Source organism: Mandrillus leucophaeus, unplaced genomic scaffold, assembly GCF_000951045.1.
Source record: "Mandrillus leucophaeus isolate KB7577 unplaced genomic scaffold, Mleu.le_1.0 Scaffold341, whole genome shotgun sequence".
Classification (NCBI taxonomy): Eukaryota; Metazoa; Chordata; class Mammalia; order Primates; family Cercopithecidae; genus Mandrillus; species Mandrillus leucophaeus.
Window position 1 is genome coordinate 551292 of NW_012103599.1, and position 19911 is coordinate 571202.

The window sequence follows — 19911 nt, forward strand, 5'->3', positions numbered from 1 at the left end:
ATCTAATGGGAGCCTGGTGAAGAAAGGCTGTGTGAACATGCCTAGGAAAGAAACCTGAGGCAGGGGATGTCAAATTCAATTAAAGGCAAAAAAACAAACAAAAACCAGTTACAGAAAATACTGTGAGATACAAAGGTAAGTTAGTCCTATTTACTCTAAAGGTTGCCTCCAGCATTTCCTACAGGAGAAAAGTGTCCTTTCTAGGTCACTTCTAAGACTCTTAGCACTGTGGTTCTGGGCGCTCGTTCTGGGCCCTGCACTAGTCCCCTATAATGCATTTAGGAACATGGGGCAACTATAGCCCAATTCCATTTACTATCATCATTAGCATCTTTAGTAAATATTATTAATTGCCAGGTGTGATGCTAAGGGCGCTCATGTATTACTCCATTTAATCTTTTCAGCATCCTGAAAGTATAGCTACTTTTATTTTTTTCCATTTTACGGATGGGGAAATCAAGGCTTGAAGAGGGCAAATAACCTGTTCAGGTTTGTAGAACACTTTTTTTTGTTTGTTTGTTTGTTTGAGACAGAATCTTGCCCTGTCATCCAGTCTGGAGTGCAGTGGCGCAATCTCAGCTCACTGCAACCTCCACCTCCCCAGGTCAAGTGATTCTCCTGTCTCAGACTTCCGAGTAGCTGGGATTACAGACACCCAGCTAAGTTTTGTATTTTTAGTACAGACAGGGTTTTACTATATTGGCCAGACTGGTCTCAAACTCCTGACCTCAGGTAATCCGCCCCCCCTTGGCCTCCCAAAGTGCTGAGACTACAGGCATGAGCCACCGCGCCCGGCCAGGTTTGCAGAACTCTTAAGTTGAAGAGCTAGGATCACAAACTCCTAGCATTCCATTCATTATACAAGTTATCCCTATCTTCCAGATCAGCTTACCTACCTGCTGTCTGGGTTCTACACCTCACCAACCTGGTGTCTCTCAGATGTTACCAAGAAGACAGAGTAAACCCATGCTTTCTGCTGTCCAAACCAGTCTCTCCTGTTCCCTGCTTTGTCCAAGCCCAGTTGCAGGAGTTTATGCCTTAAAGTGAACCATCATATGATAATTTCCCCTGAAAATGTGCCTACTAAAAAAAAGATAGGATATGATGGGAGGCAGACATGAACATTCTGGTCAATTTATTGGTGTTATTATTTATTTCAGTTAATACACTGCCCTTTCGCTCTGCTTCAGCTTTCCACATGTTTAGGCAATTTGGATTCTCCCAAGTCTGGATTCTGCACTCCTCCATGGAGTTTAGAGCTAACTTACCTTTATCCCATAGTATTTTCTGTAACCGTGGTTTTTTTTTTTGTGCTTTTTTTTGTTTGTTTGTTTGTTTTAATTCTAATTGAATGTCTTAAGGGGAAAAAACTCTAATTCAGGATTTGAGCCCTGAACAGATAGGTTTATAGGGATATTAGTGTGACAGAAAAAGAAAAAACTCTGGCTAGAATGACCATCAAACGATATCTGGCCGAGTGTGTTGTTGCTCCTGTAGTCCCAGCTACCCAGGAGGCTGAGACAGGAGGATCACTTGAATCCAGAAGTTTGAGGCTATAACAAGCTCTGCCAATTGGGTGTCCACACTAAGTTCAGCATCAATATGGTGACCTCCGAGGAGGAGGGACCACCAAGATGCCTAAAAAGGGCAGGTCAAAACCCGTGCTGATGAGTAGTGAGATCATGCCTGTGAAGAGCCCACTGTGCTCCAGCAGCAACATAAAAAGACCCTGTCTTTATTTAAAAAAAAAAAAAAAAAGAAGGAAGGAAGGAAGGAAAGAAAGAAAGAGAGAAAGAAAAGAAATCTGGTAGGTCTAAGGCCTCACAGATCTGAAAGGGCTGAAAAAAACATTTGGAAATGACAAGGCTGCATTCATTTCTAAGTCAGTCCAGTGGGTGAATGAAACTTTTTTGCCCAGTGTTTCGGTCATTTTTGTAGTAGACTGAAGCCCAATTAAATGTACTGACTGCTGAAATTGGAAAGTGCAGTTGGGCCTTCCAGTGCTGCTAATTGGTTGTGTCTTTTACATTTCAGGAAGACATGTCCCAGGTGATTGGCCAGGGCATGGTAGCAGATCAGCAGAAGGCACTGGAATACCCACCTGACAATGTACACAACTTGTACTTCAGGTTTTGCTCTACTGGAGTAGCATGTGTTATAGACTGGGTTCCAAAAGAAAAGGAGGTGATTGCAATGAGATCAGATCTTTTATTACTTGACAGGAGGTTGTGGAGTGTCATGCAACCTGAAATCAAGCCACAACTGTATCATTGATTCTGTGCAAGTTGTATGCAAATATCCTGTGTTCACGTCTCTGTCCCAACCCCATAAGCAGATGTTTAAAAGGGCATCCCTGGCTGGGCATGGTGGCTCATGCTTGTAATCCCAGCACTTTGGGAGGCCAAGGCAGGCAGATTGCTTGAGGTCAGGAGTTCCAGACCAGACTGGCCAACATAGCACATCTGCTAAAAATACAAACATCTCTTCCAAAAATACAAAAATTAGCCAAATGCGGTGCATGCGTATAGTCCCAGCTACTCAGGAAGCTGAGGCATCAGAGTCACTTGAACCTGGGAGGCAGAGGTTGCAGTGAGCCAAGATTGCGCCACTGCACTCCAGCCTGGGTGACAGAGCAAGATGCTGTCTTTAAATAAATAAATAAGTGGTATCCCTGAAAACACCCTTGCACTTAAATAAATTCTATCTAACCAGGTACAGTAGTACATACCTGTAGTCCCAGCTACTCAGGTAGCTGAGGCAGAAAGATTGCTTGAGCCCAGGAATTCCAGACCAGCCTAAGCGACATAATGAGACTCCATCTCCAAAAAAAATTCTGAGAGCACCATGTCTTACACAATGTTAGAAATAAAAATTACAAATGGAAGAATTTCTATAAAATAACTTTAGTGTTCCTTACATTTGAATTTAACTTCTCTTAAAGAACTATAAACTTTTATCAAATTTTTATACTTTTATTACTGTTGAGCTTTTTCCTTGCTTTTTTTAAGTCCAGATTTTCATATCTATGTACTAATCTACGCTTTTATGTGTCTAAAAGTATACATTGTTACTATGTTAGCTATTTTTATATTTAGGAAGCTATAGATTACTAGAGCTTACAGGAAATACATATTTCAAACATTGCCAAAGAAAATGCCTTTGAAAATTCTTTTAAATTATATGCTAAAAACCCAAAGTAAAAAAAAAAATAGATACAGAATGAACCTTAAAAATAACCAAATTCAGTTCAACTGAAAACCTGTAAGCAATTTTTTTTTTTTTTTTTTTTAAGAGACAGGGTCTTACTCTGTCACCCAGGCTGGAGTACAGTAGTGCAATCATAGCTCACTGTACCCTCAAACTCCTGGGCTCAAGCAGTCCTCACACCTCAGCCTCTCAAAATGTTGGGATTATAGGTGTGAGCTACTGCATCTGGCCAATTATAATTTTTTTAATTTGAAAGCAGGTTTTGCTTGAATGTATTTGCAAATACCATTAAGGTGTTAATACTTTGTATACTCCCAGCCAGGCACAGTGGCTCATGCCTGTAATCCCAGCACTTTGGGAGGCTGAGGAAGGTGGATCACCTGAGGTCAGGAGTTCAAGACCAGCCTGGCCAACATGGCAAAACCTCATCTCTACTAAAAATACCAAAATTAGCCAGGCGTGGTAGCGGCCGCCTGTAATCCCAGCTACTCAGGAGGCTGAGGCAGGAGAATCACTTGAACCCAGGAGGCGGAGGTTGCAGTGAGCTGAGATCACAGCACTGCACTTCAGCCTGGGTGACAGAGCGAGACTCCGTCTCAAAAACAAACAAACAAACAAACAAAACTTTATATACTCCCACCTACCTCAAGCACATAACAAACACCTCTAAAGTATTACAACCATAGAATTTTAGAGCTAGGGCGAATCCTAAATAACATCTTACATTCTTCTTCTTGCAGAACAATGAGCACCTAAACTTCTAAATTATTCTCCTTTCGGAAAGTGATTTTAAGCCCTTTCTGTGGCTTCCAAAGAGAAATGGCCCAGAGGTCAGTGGGCATCCTGTGCCGTCAGGCTGGCAGCTCATTATACAGAACCTTCCCACCCTCTGAGCTGCTCCAAAATGGAATGAGCTTCTTCAGGAAAGGAATTTTCCATCCCTGAAGGTTTTCAATCAGAAGCTGGCCGATCATGTATTGATATGTTCTAAAAGGACATAAAAGCATTAATAGCTGTTATTAATTAAGCCTAAATTATTTCTGGCACAGTGATGGGTTTATTTATTTACCTTTAATCTTCACAACAACCTTGCAATATATAGATGTATCACCCGTTTATAGATGGGGCAGTCAAGTGACTTGTCTGTGGTCACACAGCTAATTAGTGATAGCAAACTTAGCAACATATACCTTCTTTTGAGTCATGATTTTTATTTTCCTATCATGCGGCCCTGATGAAATGTAAATCCTTTCTCTAGAAAAACACTGACAAGTACAATTTTGATACAACTACAAGGGTATTTTACAACTAAACCAGTGGTTCTTAACCCTGTTTTATAATAGAAACACCTAGGGAGCTTTTAAAAAGTCACAAATGCTAAGACCCTCATCCCAGACCAAATAAACTGGCATCTAGGGATGTGGATCCCAGGCAAGTTTTTTTGTTTTTGTTTTTGTTTTTTCAATTGAGACTTATCGTTTAAAGTTAAACCATAGATTAAGCCAGCGTTTCTTAAAAGATTAAGTCTTAAGCAGTAAGTCTCGATCAAAAAAAAAAAAAAAAAAAAAAAACTTGCCGGGGCTCCACACCCCCAGATGCTAGTTTATTTTGTCTGTGATGGGGATCCTAGCATCTGTAATTTTTAAAAGCTCCGTAGGTGTTCGTATTATGAAACAGAGTTAAAAACCACAGGTTTAGTTAGGTTGGATGACCTATAAAGTCCATCTCAGTTCTTATAATATGGTAACATACAACAGCAAATCCATTCTTTCTGATCTTTCTTACATAGTAGTTTGGTTTTGTGCCAATGAATGAGTCATGGGAACACTCCTTTATCCATCACCACACATACCGACAACTGGAGGCCTGCCTCTATGTATATATGTTTGGACATTTCACTTGGATTCTATGGACTGCTTCCTTATTGTTAAATTGAATTCAATTCCACGAATATCTATCAGGGACCTATTATGCACCAGATGCTACATGAAACTGGGATATAAAGAAAAGCAACAATCATCTTGTGCAATGGAAAAGTCATAATTTGGTAATCTAGACTGCTCTCTCTAGTGCTTTCCTGTTTTTAAAGTCGCATGATTTTTCATAAAAGAACTCCGCAGCTTGCACCCAGCTTTGTTGGGAATCCATGTTCTTTCTCGAGGTGATACAAAACGTAAGTTGGATGTAAGTACTGTGTGAGTTAAGATACAGGCTCATTTACTGCAAGAAGTTCTCTTTAGCATAAGAATCTGTGTGTGGTCAGTTGGGGGATGATATGGTATCTCCAAAGTGTCACAGACCCAAGCACCTCTTATCTGATTACTATACTATTCTTATTTGATTACTCTACTATCCTCAAATGGTGGCACCCATTCTTTGGTTTAAGAGGGCTGCTTCAGTTATTTCCAACACATCTGCATTCCAAGCAGTGGGAAGGGGAAGGCAGGATCTTTCTCCTTAGGAGAATGACCTAAAAATTGTACATTCACTTCTGTTTACATCCCATTGACCAGGACTTAGCCTATTGGCACACTGCCCTCAATGAGGCTAGTAAATGTGGTCCTTAGAATAATTGGATATCTAAGTCCTCTTAATGTTCTGTTTTCTTATAGTAACCCCTTATTTGTCCTTTTCCACTTCCTTCCTTTTAAAATCACTGATAAATGTGTAATTGAATAAGTCTTTTTTTAGTCAGTATTAAATGATGGTGATAGTGGTTGGGCACTGTGGCTTATGCCTGTAATCCCAGCACTCTGAGAGGCTGAGGTGGGTGGATTGCTTGAGTCTAGGAGTTTGAGACCAGCCTGAGCAACATAGCAAAACCCCATCTTTACTAAAAACTACAAAAAAATTAGCCAGGTGTGGTAGTGTGCACCTGTAATCGCAGGTACTCAGGAGGCTGAGGTAGGAGAATCACCTGAGCCCAGGAAGATCAAGGCTTCAGTGAGCCGAGATCACACAACTGTTCCAGCCTGGGTGCCAGAGTGAGACCCTGTCCAAAAAAAAGAAAAGACAGTGATAGAAAAGCTGCAGGAGAAAACAAAAGAACATCCATAGAATCATTGCCTATCAGCTGTTTGATACTTTAAGCTTGTAGCATTCTTCAACTATTGACTTTCAGTTCTACCTCGTTCTCTAATTAGCCGCGTGACTTCAAATATGTCACTTGACATTTATGCTTGGTTTTCTGCAAAAAGAAAAAAAGTAATATTTAACTGTCAGGATTGTTCATGTGATTGAATGAATGTATGGATGTGAAAGTGTTTTGGAAACTAGAAAGCCCAGTGCATGTGCACAATGGATGGTATTGTTTTGTTGTTACTGCACACTGCACAATGCCCTATATTGAGGCAGGGCTTTCCACTGACAGAATCTTGAGGTGTTACAGTTACAGTTACAGTTCTGGAGCAGTTACCTGGGTCCTATTTCTAGACTCCAGGGGCAGCCTGACTACCGGACTCTTCCAGCTGGGGAATGGTTCCCTAGCCAACTGCAGATCCAGAAGGCAGGTCAGGTTACTACCTATATTTCTTAACTGCCTGTTAAATAAGCAAGGAGTCCTTTTGGTTTTTCTTAGTTTATGAATGTATGTATGTATGTATGTATTTTTGGAGACGGAGTTTCATTCTTGTTGCCCAGGCTGGAGTGCAACAGCACGGTCTCGGCTCACTGTAACCTCTGCCTCCTGGATTCAAGCAATTCTCCTGCCTCAGCCTCCAGAGTAGCTGGAATTACAGGCATGTGCCACCATGCCTGGCTAATTTTTGTATTTTTTTTAGTAGAGATGGGGTTTCACCATGTGAGCCAGGCTGGTCTCGAACTCCTAACGTCAGGTGATCCGCCTGCCTCAGCCTCCCAAAGTGCTGGGTTTACAGGCATGAGCCACCAGGCCTGGCCTCTTAGTTTTTTAATATTAATATTCATTGGAGGTACTGTCAGCAAAAATCCAGAATTACAAGTTAATTTTTCCCAAACTCACACAGTAAAGGCCCCATACCTTCCCTGAATTACAAGTTCACTTTCTACCCTGAGTTTCTCACATCTTCAGTTTTGCTTTTCTTTCTTCACTCATTCACTTGTTCATTCATTCATCAAGCACTTTATTGAGTCCCTACTATGTCCAGGCACTGGGTATCATAGTGGAATAAAGCACAGTTCCTTTATGTGAATTAAATGTCACTGATGTAACTGGCATTTAGTAGGCTTTCAGGAGATGTTGGTTTTCTTTGCCCCTCATTTTGCTTAATTAACCTACCAAATGCACCTTTGACTCTAGTGTGTCGAGAAGAAATGGAGAATGTTGATGCTCTAAACATCCCCAGCATAGATTGTTTTTCAATGTACACAAGACAGATAAGTCACTTCAAAGTCCGTAGATAAAGGGGCTTCTTGCGGATTTCATCAGAATGAGTAGAAATTGCAAAATAATTTTTGTTTTGCCTCCCACCCCCAGCTTCATGTGCAGATCACACTGACAGAGTATCTTCAGCTTTTATCTTTCCTCCCTTCCTTGATCTGCCCTTCATCAAAGCATTTTAGTTGTAAAGTTAAATAGGGAAGCATGAGGAATGAGCATAAATTATCCTAACTTCTTGCCACCCTCCAACCTTATATTCTCAGAAAACATCATTGGAGTGCACCATTGTTTTGGCAACAATACACCAGTTTGAAGGTATTTTCTTGTTACCTTTCTCTTTTTTGATATTCATCTAATTTTCCTTTCTTTTGTAGGCTATCAGCCAGATGAAACAGCAAAAATATCCAACAAAAGTCTCCTTCAGTTCACAAGAGATACCATTAGCACCAGATTCATCGTACCATTCAACAGACGCAGACTTCATAGGCTATGGTATGATTCTTTCCCTGAGCAGATCTGGCTCATTAAGCCTTAGAGAAGGCAAGGGATCATAATGTCCTAAAAAGAGAACTGGACCAGGAGGCGAAAGCCTGACTTTGGATGCTTCCTCCACTTCCTTAGCTTTGGGGCTGGGATAGGCCACTTCATTTCCTACACCATTTTCCTCCTCTCTGCCGTCGCCATTGCCTATTGCTTTTTGAATATAAAAGCGCGAGAACAGAAAAGGACCTCAGTAGGTCAGGAGTTCAAGACCAGCCTGGTCAACATGGTGAAACCCCGTCTCCACTAAAAATACGAAAAATTAGCCGGGCATGGTGGCGCATGCCTGTAATCCCAGCTACTCAGGAAGCTGAGGCAGGAGAATCACTTGAACCCAGGAGGCACAAGTTGCAGTAAACTGAGATCGCACCCCTGCACTCCAGCCTGGAGTGACAGAGTGAGACTCTGTCTCAAAAAAAAGAAAAGAAAAGGACCTTGGTAAATGTTATTTGACTCTGAGGCTTCTGTATTATTCTTCTCTGATCTCTACAAAAGATCATATTTCGGTCTTGAGTAATATCTCTTTAAAAATCCTATCAAACCCAATTTTTAGTCCTGCAAATGTTGCTATAAGCTGTTTGAAGAATGTTGATTTTCAATGCTTAACCAAATTGGTATTCACATTCTCTCTTTAAATTCCTGGCTTGAGTTATGTTGACTGGGGGTTGAAAATAGAACTTTATAATGAATAATAGGTATTTCTACTTTGCTTTTTTTTTTTTTTTTTTTTGAGACAGAGTCTCACTCTGTCACCCAGGCTGGGGTGCAGGAGGGTGATCTCAGCTCACTGCAACCTCTGCCTCCCGGGTTCAAGTGATTCTCCTGCCTCAGCCTCCTGAGTAGCTAAGATTACAGGTGCCCACCACCATGCCCGGCTAATTTTTGTATTTTTAGTAGAGACAGGGTTTCACCATATTGGCCAGGCTGGTCTCAAACTCTTGTCCTCAAGTAATCTGCCTGCCTCAGGCTCCCAAAGTGCTGAGATTACAGACGTGAGCCACTGTGCCCAGCCCTACTTTGCTTTTGTGCAGTATACATCAGTAAAAAACTCTTTAAAAGACAGTACTCACCAATGGCAAAGCATAACCCTACATTAATTTAGCAGTCCTGAAATCTTTGTGGTATTTGTCTTTTATATATTTTTCATAAATATTAACTTCATAAAGTTCATCTGGCAGGTACCATTTTAAAGCACTGTGGTTGTACTAAAACACTTGATACATGTGGTCAGAAAACTATGGCGCATGGGTCAAATCTGGCCTACCAGCTAGCTGTGTATGGTCTACAGGCTAAAAAAGGTTTTCACTTTTTAAAGGTTGAAAAAACACCAAAGAACATTTTATTAAAAATTCTATGAAATTCATATTTCAATTTCTACAAATACAGGTTTATAGACACTCATTTATTTCTGTATTGTCAGTGGCTTTTTTCACACTATAATGATGGCATTAAGTGGTCGCAACAGAGACAGTCTGGCCTATAATGCCCTAAATATGTATACTTGGCACTTTACCAACAATGCATGCTGAGCATGGAGGTAGACGAGCTGAGTTTTGGTAATATATATCACATATTTATACTCAGATGACAGAAATTCAGCATCCTTCCTGGTTTTCATTCTCATGGTTAAATAAATAAATAAATAAATGAAGTTCATCATCCTACAGTTGAATCTATAGATATTTTATTCATTTACTCATCTACTTACCACGCATTTATTGAGGACTTGGTATGAGCCGGGTTTGGGGCTGGATTCCATGAGAGAAGTAAATAAAAAGACTGACTCAGGACTGGCTGGGGTGAGGCAGACGTGGAGGAGGGAAAAGAAATTCCATCTCCAGGATGTCTCACCAGATGTTTTTTCTCTCTTCTTGCTGAGGAGACTATGCTAGTCATTTACAAAAGCAGTATAAGCTTTTTATTTATTTATCTATTTATTTATTTGAGACGGAGTTTTGCTCTTGTTGCCCGGGCTGGAATGCAGTGGTGTGATCTCGGCTCACTGCAACCTCTACCTCCCGGGTTCAAGTGGTTCTCCTGCCTCAGCCTTCCTAGTAGTTGAGATTACAGGCATGAGCCACCATGCCTGGCTAATTTTGTATTTTTAGTAGAGACGGGGTTTCACCATGTTGGTCAAGCTGATATCGAACTCCTGACCTCAGGTGATCAGCCCACCTCAGCCTCCCAAAGTGCTGGGATTACAGACGCGAGCCACCACACCTGGCCTAAAAGCCATATAAACTTTTTAAAGCACCCATGAAAGTGTGCCACTATCATATGTTGTTTTTATTGTAAATTAATGGGAAATGTAGTATAAAATACATATGCTGCAAAAAGATTTAGAGACAAATTTGGTTTACAATTTAATATTCTGCCTTGCCTCTATCTTACCTAGAGCGTGTTTCTTTTTGTTTTATTGTCAAACTTTTTCTCTAAAGAAGTCGATAGTAAATATTTTAGGATGTGGTCCACACAGCCTCTGTTGTAGTTTGTCACCCCTGCAATTGTAGTGTGCTAGCCACATAGGCTGGCCACAGGCTACTTCTAAATATGGCACTTTTTATGGTTGTGTCACTGAATTTCTTGCTCCTAACCAGGAGGCCTTTAGATTAATCAATCCCATATGGACAGGAACAGCAGATATATGAATATCCACAATGTGCCAGACTGTGGGCTGAGCACCTCACACACACTGTTCGTTTAGTTCCTCTAACAGCCTCTTTAATAGAAAAATAACATTTTTCTGATGAGAAGTGAGCTCCACTTTCACCCTCCTGTTAACTTCCTGCTTAGGAACTCAACTGTGGCTCTCTGCCACTCCAAAACCTTTTCATCCCAAAGACCATGATTATCACTTAGTTAGAGCAGAACCCCCACAGGCTCACCTGCAGCCTGTTTTTCTTTTATACCAGTGATTGACAAGCTTTTTCTATAAAGAAGTAGATAGTAAATATTTTAGGCTTATGGACCACACAACCTCTGTTGCAGTTACTCACCCCTGCCATTGTAGTATGCTAACAGCCATAGGCTAGGCATAAATGAATTCGTGGGTTTGTGTTCCAATACGACTTTATTTACAGACACTGAGATTTAGACTCATATCATTTTCACATGCCTTGAGACATTATTTTGCTTTTGATCTTTTTTCAAGCTTTTGAAAGTGTAAAAGCCATTCTTGATCCATGGGCTGTAGTCCACTGACCCCTGCTTTTACATAGGTTTGATGAGCATTGGGATCTCACCTCAGCTCTGTGCATTAGCTGCAGCTGACCAGCAGATGGGGCCCTCTCTCATCAGCCCTTGCCTGAATTGTATCATAATGTAGGAAACAATATTCATGGTGATCAAACTTAGTGATCAGAAAATATGACATTCTCTGGAGATTATGATTTGTATGAGCATCTCTTGAAATTATTCAACATTTTGAATGTTTTGAGGTTTTGTTGTTGTTGTCGTTTTGAGATGGAGTTTCACTCTTCTTGGCCAGGCTAGAGGGCAATGGCACTGTCTCAGCTCACTGCAACCTCTGCCTTCTGGGCTCAAGCGATTCTCCTGCCTCAGTCTCCTGAGTAGCTGGGATTACAGGCATGAGCCACCATGCCCAGCTATTTTTTGTATTTTTAGTTGAGACGAGGTTTCACTATGTTGACCAGGCTGTGCTCGAACTCCTGACCTCAGGTGATCCTCCCACCTTGGCCTCCCAAAGTGCTGGAATTACAGGCGTGAGCCACCACGCCCGGCCGAATGTTTTGAGTTTTTAATAGGTTACGTTCAGTTATCTGGAAAATGCATGTAAGTAGATTTTATGCTGGATAAACAGGTGTTATTAAACATTTTTTTCTTAGCCTATAAACATTTTTTCCCTCACTCTTTGGGAAAACCCAACTGAAAACAATTGTTTTTAAAAATAAAACTTTGTAAAAAAGCAATAACTTTTAAATAAACTTTTCCTCTATGAACCCCACAAGTAATTTTTGAGTCCTGTGTTTATAATACATTTTGCCTTACTATGTAATATATTTGGGGATAAATTTTAGATAATTGTTATTTTCAGATATTTCATACTTTATCGATTATATCCTTTATACATCTTAATAATTTAATTCATCTGATATGCTCTAATTGAAAGTATTTAGGCACTGTTTCTTAACTAGTATTCTATAGCTCAGAATCTCCTGTTATACCAGCCTTTATTCTCATTGTAACATAGGCCTTCATGAACCTAATCATTTAATCATTGTAATTTTTCTATACAGATTTTCATGATGTATTTTTAGATTTTAAAACTTTTAGCCAGGCGCAGTGGCTCACACCTATAGTCCTAGCACTTTGGGAGGCCAAGGCAGGCGGATCACCTGAGGCCAGGAGTTCGAGACCAGCCTGGCCAACATGGCGAAACCTCGTCTCTACTAAAAATACAAAAATTAGCCAGGCATGGGGGCATGTGCCTGTAATCCCAGCTACTTGGGAGGCTGAGGCAGGAGAATCGCTTGAACCCAGGAGGTGGAGGTTGCAGTGAGCTGAGATCACACCACTGCATTCCAGCCTGGGTGACACAGTAAGACTCTGTCTCAAAAATATAAATGAACAAAATAAGATTTAAAACTTTCAAGTAAAATTGATGGGTTGAGGGGTGGGAGTTATCATTTTAATCTCAACAGTGTCACCCCTGGCTGAATAGGCAGGAATGACCCAGCTTTTTGCTTCGTGGTGTTTGTCACGTGCAAGCCCCACACTCCCCACGTGATGGAACGTGCAGGCTGAGCTGCAACTCTTACTTGCCAGTCATGCTGTGTTCAATTCTTTTTCAGGTGGTTTCCAGGCTCCTCTGTCAGTGGATCCCGCAACGTGCCCCATTGTCCCTGGACAGGAAATGATTATAGAAATATCCAAGGGACGTTCAGGGCTTGGTCTCAGCATTGTGGGAGGAAAAGACACACCGTTGGTAAGTTTCTAGAAGTAAAATGTATCCAGTCATAGAACTAGTTGTTGAGGTTAATTTTGACCCTGCGCCATGACTCTGCAAGACTTGCCTTTTTCATAGTATGAGGAGAAAACGTGATTATAAATAGATGTGCATCCATAGTCTAGCTAGTTTTCAAGTTTTTCTCAGTGTTTAATTTTCATCAGTGCTGGGCGCAGTGGCTCACATTTGTAATCCTAGCACTTTGGGAGGCCAAGGCAAGTGGATCACTTAAACCCAGGTGTTCGAGACCAGCCTGGGCAACATGGCGAAACCCCATCTCTACAAAAAGTACAAAAATTATCTGGGTGGGCCGAGTGCCGTGGCTCACGCCTGTAATCCTAGCACTTTGGGAGGCTGAGGCAGGCAGATTACTTGAGGTAAGGAGTTCAAGACCAGCTTGGCCAACATGGTGAAACCCTGTCTCTACTAAAAATACAAAAATTAGCCGGGCATGGTGGCACACACCTATAGTCCCAGCCATTCTGGAGTCTGAGGCAGGAAAATCACTTGAACCCAGGAAGTGGAGGCTGCAGTGAGCTGAGATCATGCTACTGCACTCCAGCCTGGGCAACAGAGCAAGATTCCATCTCTCACAAACACACACAAAAATTAGCTGAGTGGTGTGGCATGCACCTGTATTTAAGGGGATGCCTCGCACATAGTAAATGTTCAGTAAGTAGGAACTATTGTTATTCTTGTTACCATTATTTAATGGAATGATAGATAAAAAGTATACATCAGGCCGGCATGGTAACGAAGGCAGATGGATAGCTTGAGGCCGGGAGTTTGAGACAGCCTGGGCAACATGGCAAGGCCTCATCTCTACAGATAACTTTTTTTTTAATTAGCAAGGCGTGGTGGTGCACACCTGTGTTTCCAGCTACTCAAGAGGCTGAGGAAGGAGGATCACTTGAGCCCAGGTGTTTCAGGCTGCAGTGAGCTATGATCATGCCACTATACTCCAGCCTGAGCAACAGAGCAAGGCCCTGTCTCTGTTTAAAAAAAAAAAAAAGATACATGAATTATTCCAGCCCAGCAATTTAGGATTCATTTTACACTGACCATTTTCATATCTACTCATGATTTTTTTTTTTAGAAGTTGGTCTAGAATGTTACTGTTTCCTGGCATTATTGATTTTTTATTTTATTTTATTTTTTTAAATAAATAGAGATGGGGTCTTGCTATGCTGCCCAAGCTGGTTTTGAACTCCTTGGCTCAAGCGATCCTCCTACCTTAGCGTCCCAGAATTCTGCAATGAGAGGCATGAGCCACTATGCCTAGCCAGGATGATTGATTTTTCATTATTCAGTACCTTTTGTTTATTTCTACTCAGTAGCACGATTATAATGAAAACTTTTCCTGGGTTTTGATTTACTCAAGATGTGATTAATCAATGCATGTGTGTCTGTGTGTGTGTGTGTTTAATACCTGCATATTATACAAAGTTAAATTGACACAAAAGGAAAATTGTGTGTGTGTGTATTTAATACCTGCATCTTACACAAAGTTAAATTGCCATAAAACAAAAAAAGTGAAAAATAAATCTCCCCCCTACCTTTTTGCCCTAGCTCTGCGCTTCACTACCAATCCTTCCTAAAACACCAGGGCCTCTCCGTAGAGACAATCACTCTTGTTAATGAATATGTTTTAAACGAATATTTTGGTATTTCTTTTGCCCATTTTATTTAGTAAGCAATAAATTGTACATGCCAGATAACACAAATATATCAGGGTCTATAAAACTATTTTTTTTCCACATTGGGCAGTAATCTAACATTTTTGTGGTGGTACTATCGGGGGTGGGGGGATCCTATTCTACTTTTGTGTAATAAACATTAGTCCCCTAAAGCACTAGGAAACTCGAGAACAGCATAGGCGATTGAAACTAGGGTCTTGATGATGCAGGAGTTTTCTCTTGACCCCTTCATCAGACTTGCAACAGGGGTACTCCGTTTACTTGGACCGCCGCACTCAGCCTGTTGTGGGAGGGAGCGCATGTGAGAGCAAGTGCAGGATCCAGCTGACCGCTTTGGGCGCTGGCAGGAGCAGGCTCTGTGGGGTCCCCTCGGCCAGACCAGGTGGGGGTGCCTGTGACCCCTGAAGCCCCAGAGAGTATGTTACAATGCTCAGCTCCGCCGTACCTGGACAGCGGTGCGTTATCAGTTCAGTGGGCCCCTTGCCTGTTGCATGGGGCAGCTGCTCCCCGCCAGCGGGGGCGAAGGGCCAGTGTGACAGCCTTTTTTGGGTACCCACACTGGGTGAGTCCCAAGCTCTTGTCTGGCGTCCAAGAAGAATTAGGTTGCACAGACACTTGAAGGATAGTAGAGAAGAGGAATTTTATGTAGCAATGGAAGTGGCTGTCAGTGGAGAGGGGAGCTGGAGAAGGGATGGCACAGGCGGAGTCTTCCCGGAAGTCCAGCCGGCTGTTCTCTAAAGTTAAGCCGTCTCTCCTCCAAAGCCCAGCCGTCCCTCTAAAGTGAAGTTGCTTCTCCTCAGTCAAGCCACTTCTCTCGTCTACCAAGTGAGTCTCTGAGGTCTTTGTAGGCACAGGATGTGGGGCGGGCGGGCCGTAGGTAGTTTTGGGAAAGGCAACATTCGGTTGGTAAAAAGATATTATTCAGAAAGAACCAATCAGGAGAGAGCACACAAACAGGGATCGATGTTATCACTTTGGACCAAGGGTTTCGGGCTTCTAGGCTCAAAGGTGGGGTTTTGCCGGGGATCTGCCCCTGTCTGCCTAGAATTTCTCTGCCTCCTGTCCCGATTATTAATGCCTTTTACATGTTTGCTGGTCATGGTCCTTCCCTTTCCTACCTTTGGGCCCAGTCTAGAAAATCCTGGCTTTGAGCCCCACCCTGCTAGTGAACCACTTCACCTGAACCTGAAAGAATTTTGTCTCCTTCAGCTTGATAAAAGTACTGGTAAAATTTTTCTCTGGAGTTCATGATAATTTGAAATGTCCTTGAATTCTCCTTTTGCCTTTGCAAGCGGGAGCTGCTGTGTGGCTTCATACATACAGGAATTTTGTCTGTGCTGTATCTTCTATTAGTATTTTTAATAATTCTTTGTAATTTTATGTCATCTGGTCTCTCAGCAGTTCACAGAAACACTTTGACTAGCACCAGCCACCCAGCTAGCTCCCACTTTATGTAGAAGCTCTCACATACCATCAACGTAGGACCAGGCCAGACCATCGTTCCCCAAACCTACATGTGCACTCCAGCATCTCAGACTTTGCCCTGCTTCCCTGAATTTGCTGTCTTCTGCCCTCCTCCCGCTCCCATCAAGCTTCTCTACTTCCTCTAAGCCACTCCTCCCCATGAAGTCTTCCCTGGGTTTCATGATCGGTCCTCAGCCAAACTCAGAGGTGATGCTGACCATTCCTCTCTTTTAGCTCTCAGTCATATTCCCTCTCTACCATTTACTAGCTGGGGCAGATTTCTTAACCTCTCAGTCTATTCCATACTGTATTTACCGAGATAATAATACCTTGTAGACTTACTAGGATGATCAAAGAGATGACCTTCATAGGCTGCTTAGCACACAGTGAGCAGCTGCCCATGGCACATACCTTCTCCAACTCTCTGTTTTCACATATGCAAAATGACCTTAATATTCCTGACTTGTTGAGCTATGGTGTGGATCAGACATCTTATAAACAGTGGAATATATATATATATCGTCAAACCAAGGCCCCTAGTATTCAGAAACTACTGGTTGACCCTGAACATTGAGTGATGGCTCCTTCCCAAGGCCTGTTTCCACACTTTCCCGAGGAGGTGTTCCTGAATATTAAAAACAATAATCCTGGGAAATTACAGTTTAAATTCTGTAGTGAATTCCCTCGTAACAGAAAAGTAACCTTCTGATTATTTTTGTAAATATAAGTCTTTACATTGCTTTTTATATGGGAATAGATTTCCTGTAGTAAATCGGAAGAGTTTGATCAGTACGTCCAGCCTAGCTGAATGAGTTGTGGTTTTGCTTTTGCTGCTGTTAATCTGACTTTGTTTTACCTGGGTTATTTGGCATACCTGAACAAGATGTGTCGGTGCTGCTCTTGGGTCTTCAATATTGCATTCATTTGTGCTGCTGGCTGATAGCTTGAGGGTTTCCATTGAATTCCATCCCTTCCTGCAACCTGGATGTGAGGCTGTTTGCTAAATACTGTACTCTCCTTTCCCTGCCACCATGAGGCAGCCAAAAAAAAAAAAAAAAAAACTAGAGCTTCTTGAGGTTCGTAATATATAGTTCTGCCTTTTGAGACTGTAAATCCCATTGTCCTTGGAAGAATAAGCACCACTTAAAAATGAGGAATGGGACACAGCTTTTATTTCCTAACCTCAGGTACCTCATCAAAAGCCATAAGTTAGACTCAGGAGAAATATATAGGCCTGTCTGTCATTTCAGTGAGGCTGAACAGCAGGGGTTGGAAAGCACTTTAACAAATAAAGCTATTATTTACCACAATGCAAATCTTTAATTTTTCCTTTTTTTCTCCTTCCAAATGTTGACATGGAATGTGCAACCTAACTGATATTGTAGGTTACATTTTCCAATCAGGTCTTGGGATGGCATCCAGCTAGCAGAAAGTTAGCAAAGATGAGAGCATATCAAAGGGAAATGGTGGAAAACATTGAGACTCAGTACAGAAGAACCTTTGCACATTTGGTTAGGTGATGCATCCTGACTCCAGCTCTGGCATGGGGAAAGAGGACGTCCTGAGTTCTGGTGACCCTTAACATCTGCTCCAACCCTCCCAATTAAGATTTCTGTGTCTTCTTTGTTGTGTGTCCAAGAGATATTTTTGCTGTCTTTAGAGGTATTAAGTCTCTGGGACCTAGTCTTGACACCACATCAGTCCTCTCTGCTATAAATAGTTTCTCTAAAGCCAAGACAGATGGTTTCTGAGATCACAGAGGGAGATCTCACTTAACATCCCATTGTGTTTAAATCGACCTTTTAAAATGCCGAGGTAATGATGAGGGTGAACCTCTTGGGAAGGTTTATAAGCACACCTGGACCCAATCCTCAATGACAGACTTCTGCCTGTTGTTTTAATCTTGTGATGTTGCTCCCAGGCTTGCCTTTGGTGGATGTGGCTCTTCTGTGATAGGTTGCATATGTTTGCTCAACGGCTGCACTTGGCTTAGTGCTAAGTATACAAAATTGAGTGAGACAACCCTGTCCTCAGAGAGCTCACACATCCTCAGTCATCGTTATTGACTTTTAGTGATTATCGTCTAATATAGGAGATAAACCAATGAAAAGTCATACTAATGACTCTTAAAATAGGCGCTTCCTCTGGAAACCAGAAAAGAGTAGAGCCGTGGCACCCACTTTCTAGATTTAATTAATATAAGCTATTTGTTATGTTTCTTATAAGCCAGGAAGCCAGATAAGGCACATTGGATATCAGAGCTAGTATATAAATTCATAATTTTTATTTCCTTCTATCCATCAATCCATCCTTTCATCCTGTCTTCTATCTCCCTCCACCCCTCTGGTCTTGTCAGAGTGTTGAATTTGCATGAAATCCTATAGCTTAGAGAACTCATCCTACTCTGTCAAATGAAAGACCAAGGCCTCTTACCTTTTTTGATGTTTGCATCGTATTCCTTAAACTGCTCCCTGATGTCCTTCAATGTCTGCTTCTCAGAAATGTATACTTATTGACTAGAAGTTTTATCAGCAATATCCTTAGAAGTAAAAGATAGCTCTCCAGACTCATTCACTGGGGTTATTATCAGGCTTGGGAATTATAGAGAAGAAAAACTTAAGAACTAAATCCTTTATCTTGGATTATTGGTAGACTTGAGCTGTTTTTGGAATTGAACAAATGAAGCAGAGAAAGAATGAGAATGTGATCTCTAGGACCCTCTTTCTATGCATTTTCCTTCCCTGAGATCCATTGCCAGAGATCCCAGGCTATGAATCCCAGGATATGAATGAGAATGAGGTCTCTAGGACCCTCTTTCTACACATTTTCCTTCCCTGATACCATTGCCAGAGATCCCAGGCTATAAATAAGGTGTTCTGCCAAACCTAAAAGGCACCATAGCAGAGTAATGATGCTGGTTCTTTGGCATTAGAATCTTAGATCTTTTACTGTGGGACCCTGGACAAATGACAGCCTTTCTAAGTTAAATCTGCTTCTTCATTTGTTCCACTGTGGTGATAACAAAAATCTATCTCTTAAGATTATCATGTGAATTAAGATAATGAATATAAAGAACTTTGCCCAGTCCCTATGTAAACTGAGTTCAGTTATTATTAATTATAAACATTTGTATTAAAGTAGATCCTTAACTTTCTTTGTCTGTGTGTCTTTGGTATATTACCCGCACAGTGAAATATGGCTTTGTTTCTAGACAACTGCGTATTTGTTTTTTAACATCGAACTTTAAAAAAGTGATTTGGCCAGGCACGGTGGCTCACACCCGTAATCCCAGCTCTTTGGGAGGCTGAGGCATGTGGATCACTTGAGCCCAGGAGTTTGAGACCAGCCTGGGCAATACAGTGAGACCCTATCTCTTATTATTTTTAAAAATAAAATAGGCCGGGCACGGTGGCTCATGCCTGTAATCCCAGCACTTTGGGAGGCCCAAGTAGGTGGATCACCAGAGGTCAGGAGTTTGAAACCAGCCTGGGCAACATGGCAAAACCCTGTCTCTACTAAAAATACAAAAATTAGCCGAGCATGGTGGCACGTGCCTGTAGTCCCAGACACTTGGGAGGCTGAGGCAGGATAACCACTTGAACACAGGAGGTGGAGGTTGCAGTGAGCTGAGATCACACCACTGCACTCCAGCCTAGGCGACAGAGACTCTGTCTCAAAAA

At 41.7% G+C, this 19911-nt stretch overlaps 1 protein-coding gene across 1 annotated transcript in view; it reads left to right on the forward strand.

Annotated features, from left to right (window-relative positions):
• The window catches only part of INADL (InaD-like (Drosophila)), a 475627-nt gene that overhangs the window by 375682 nt on the left and 80034 nt on the right, over positions 1-19911 (forward strand). The window contains 2 exon segments of the mRNA XM_011988948.1: positions 7939-8056; positions 12916-13049. Coding sequence (XP_011844338.1) covers positions 7939-8056; positions 12916-13049 — 252 coding nt within the window.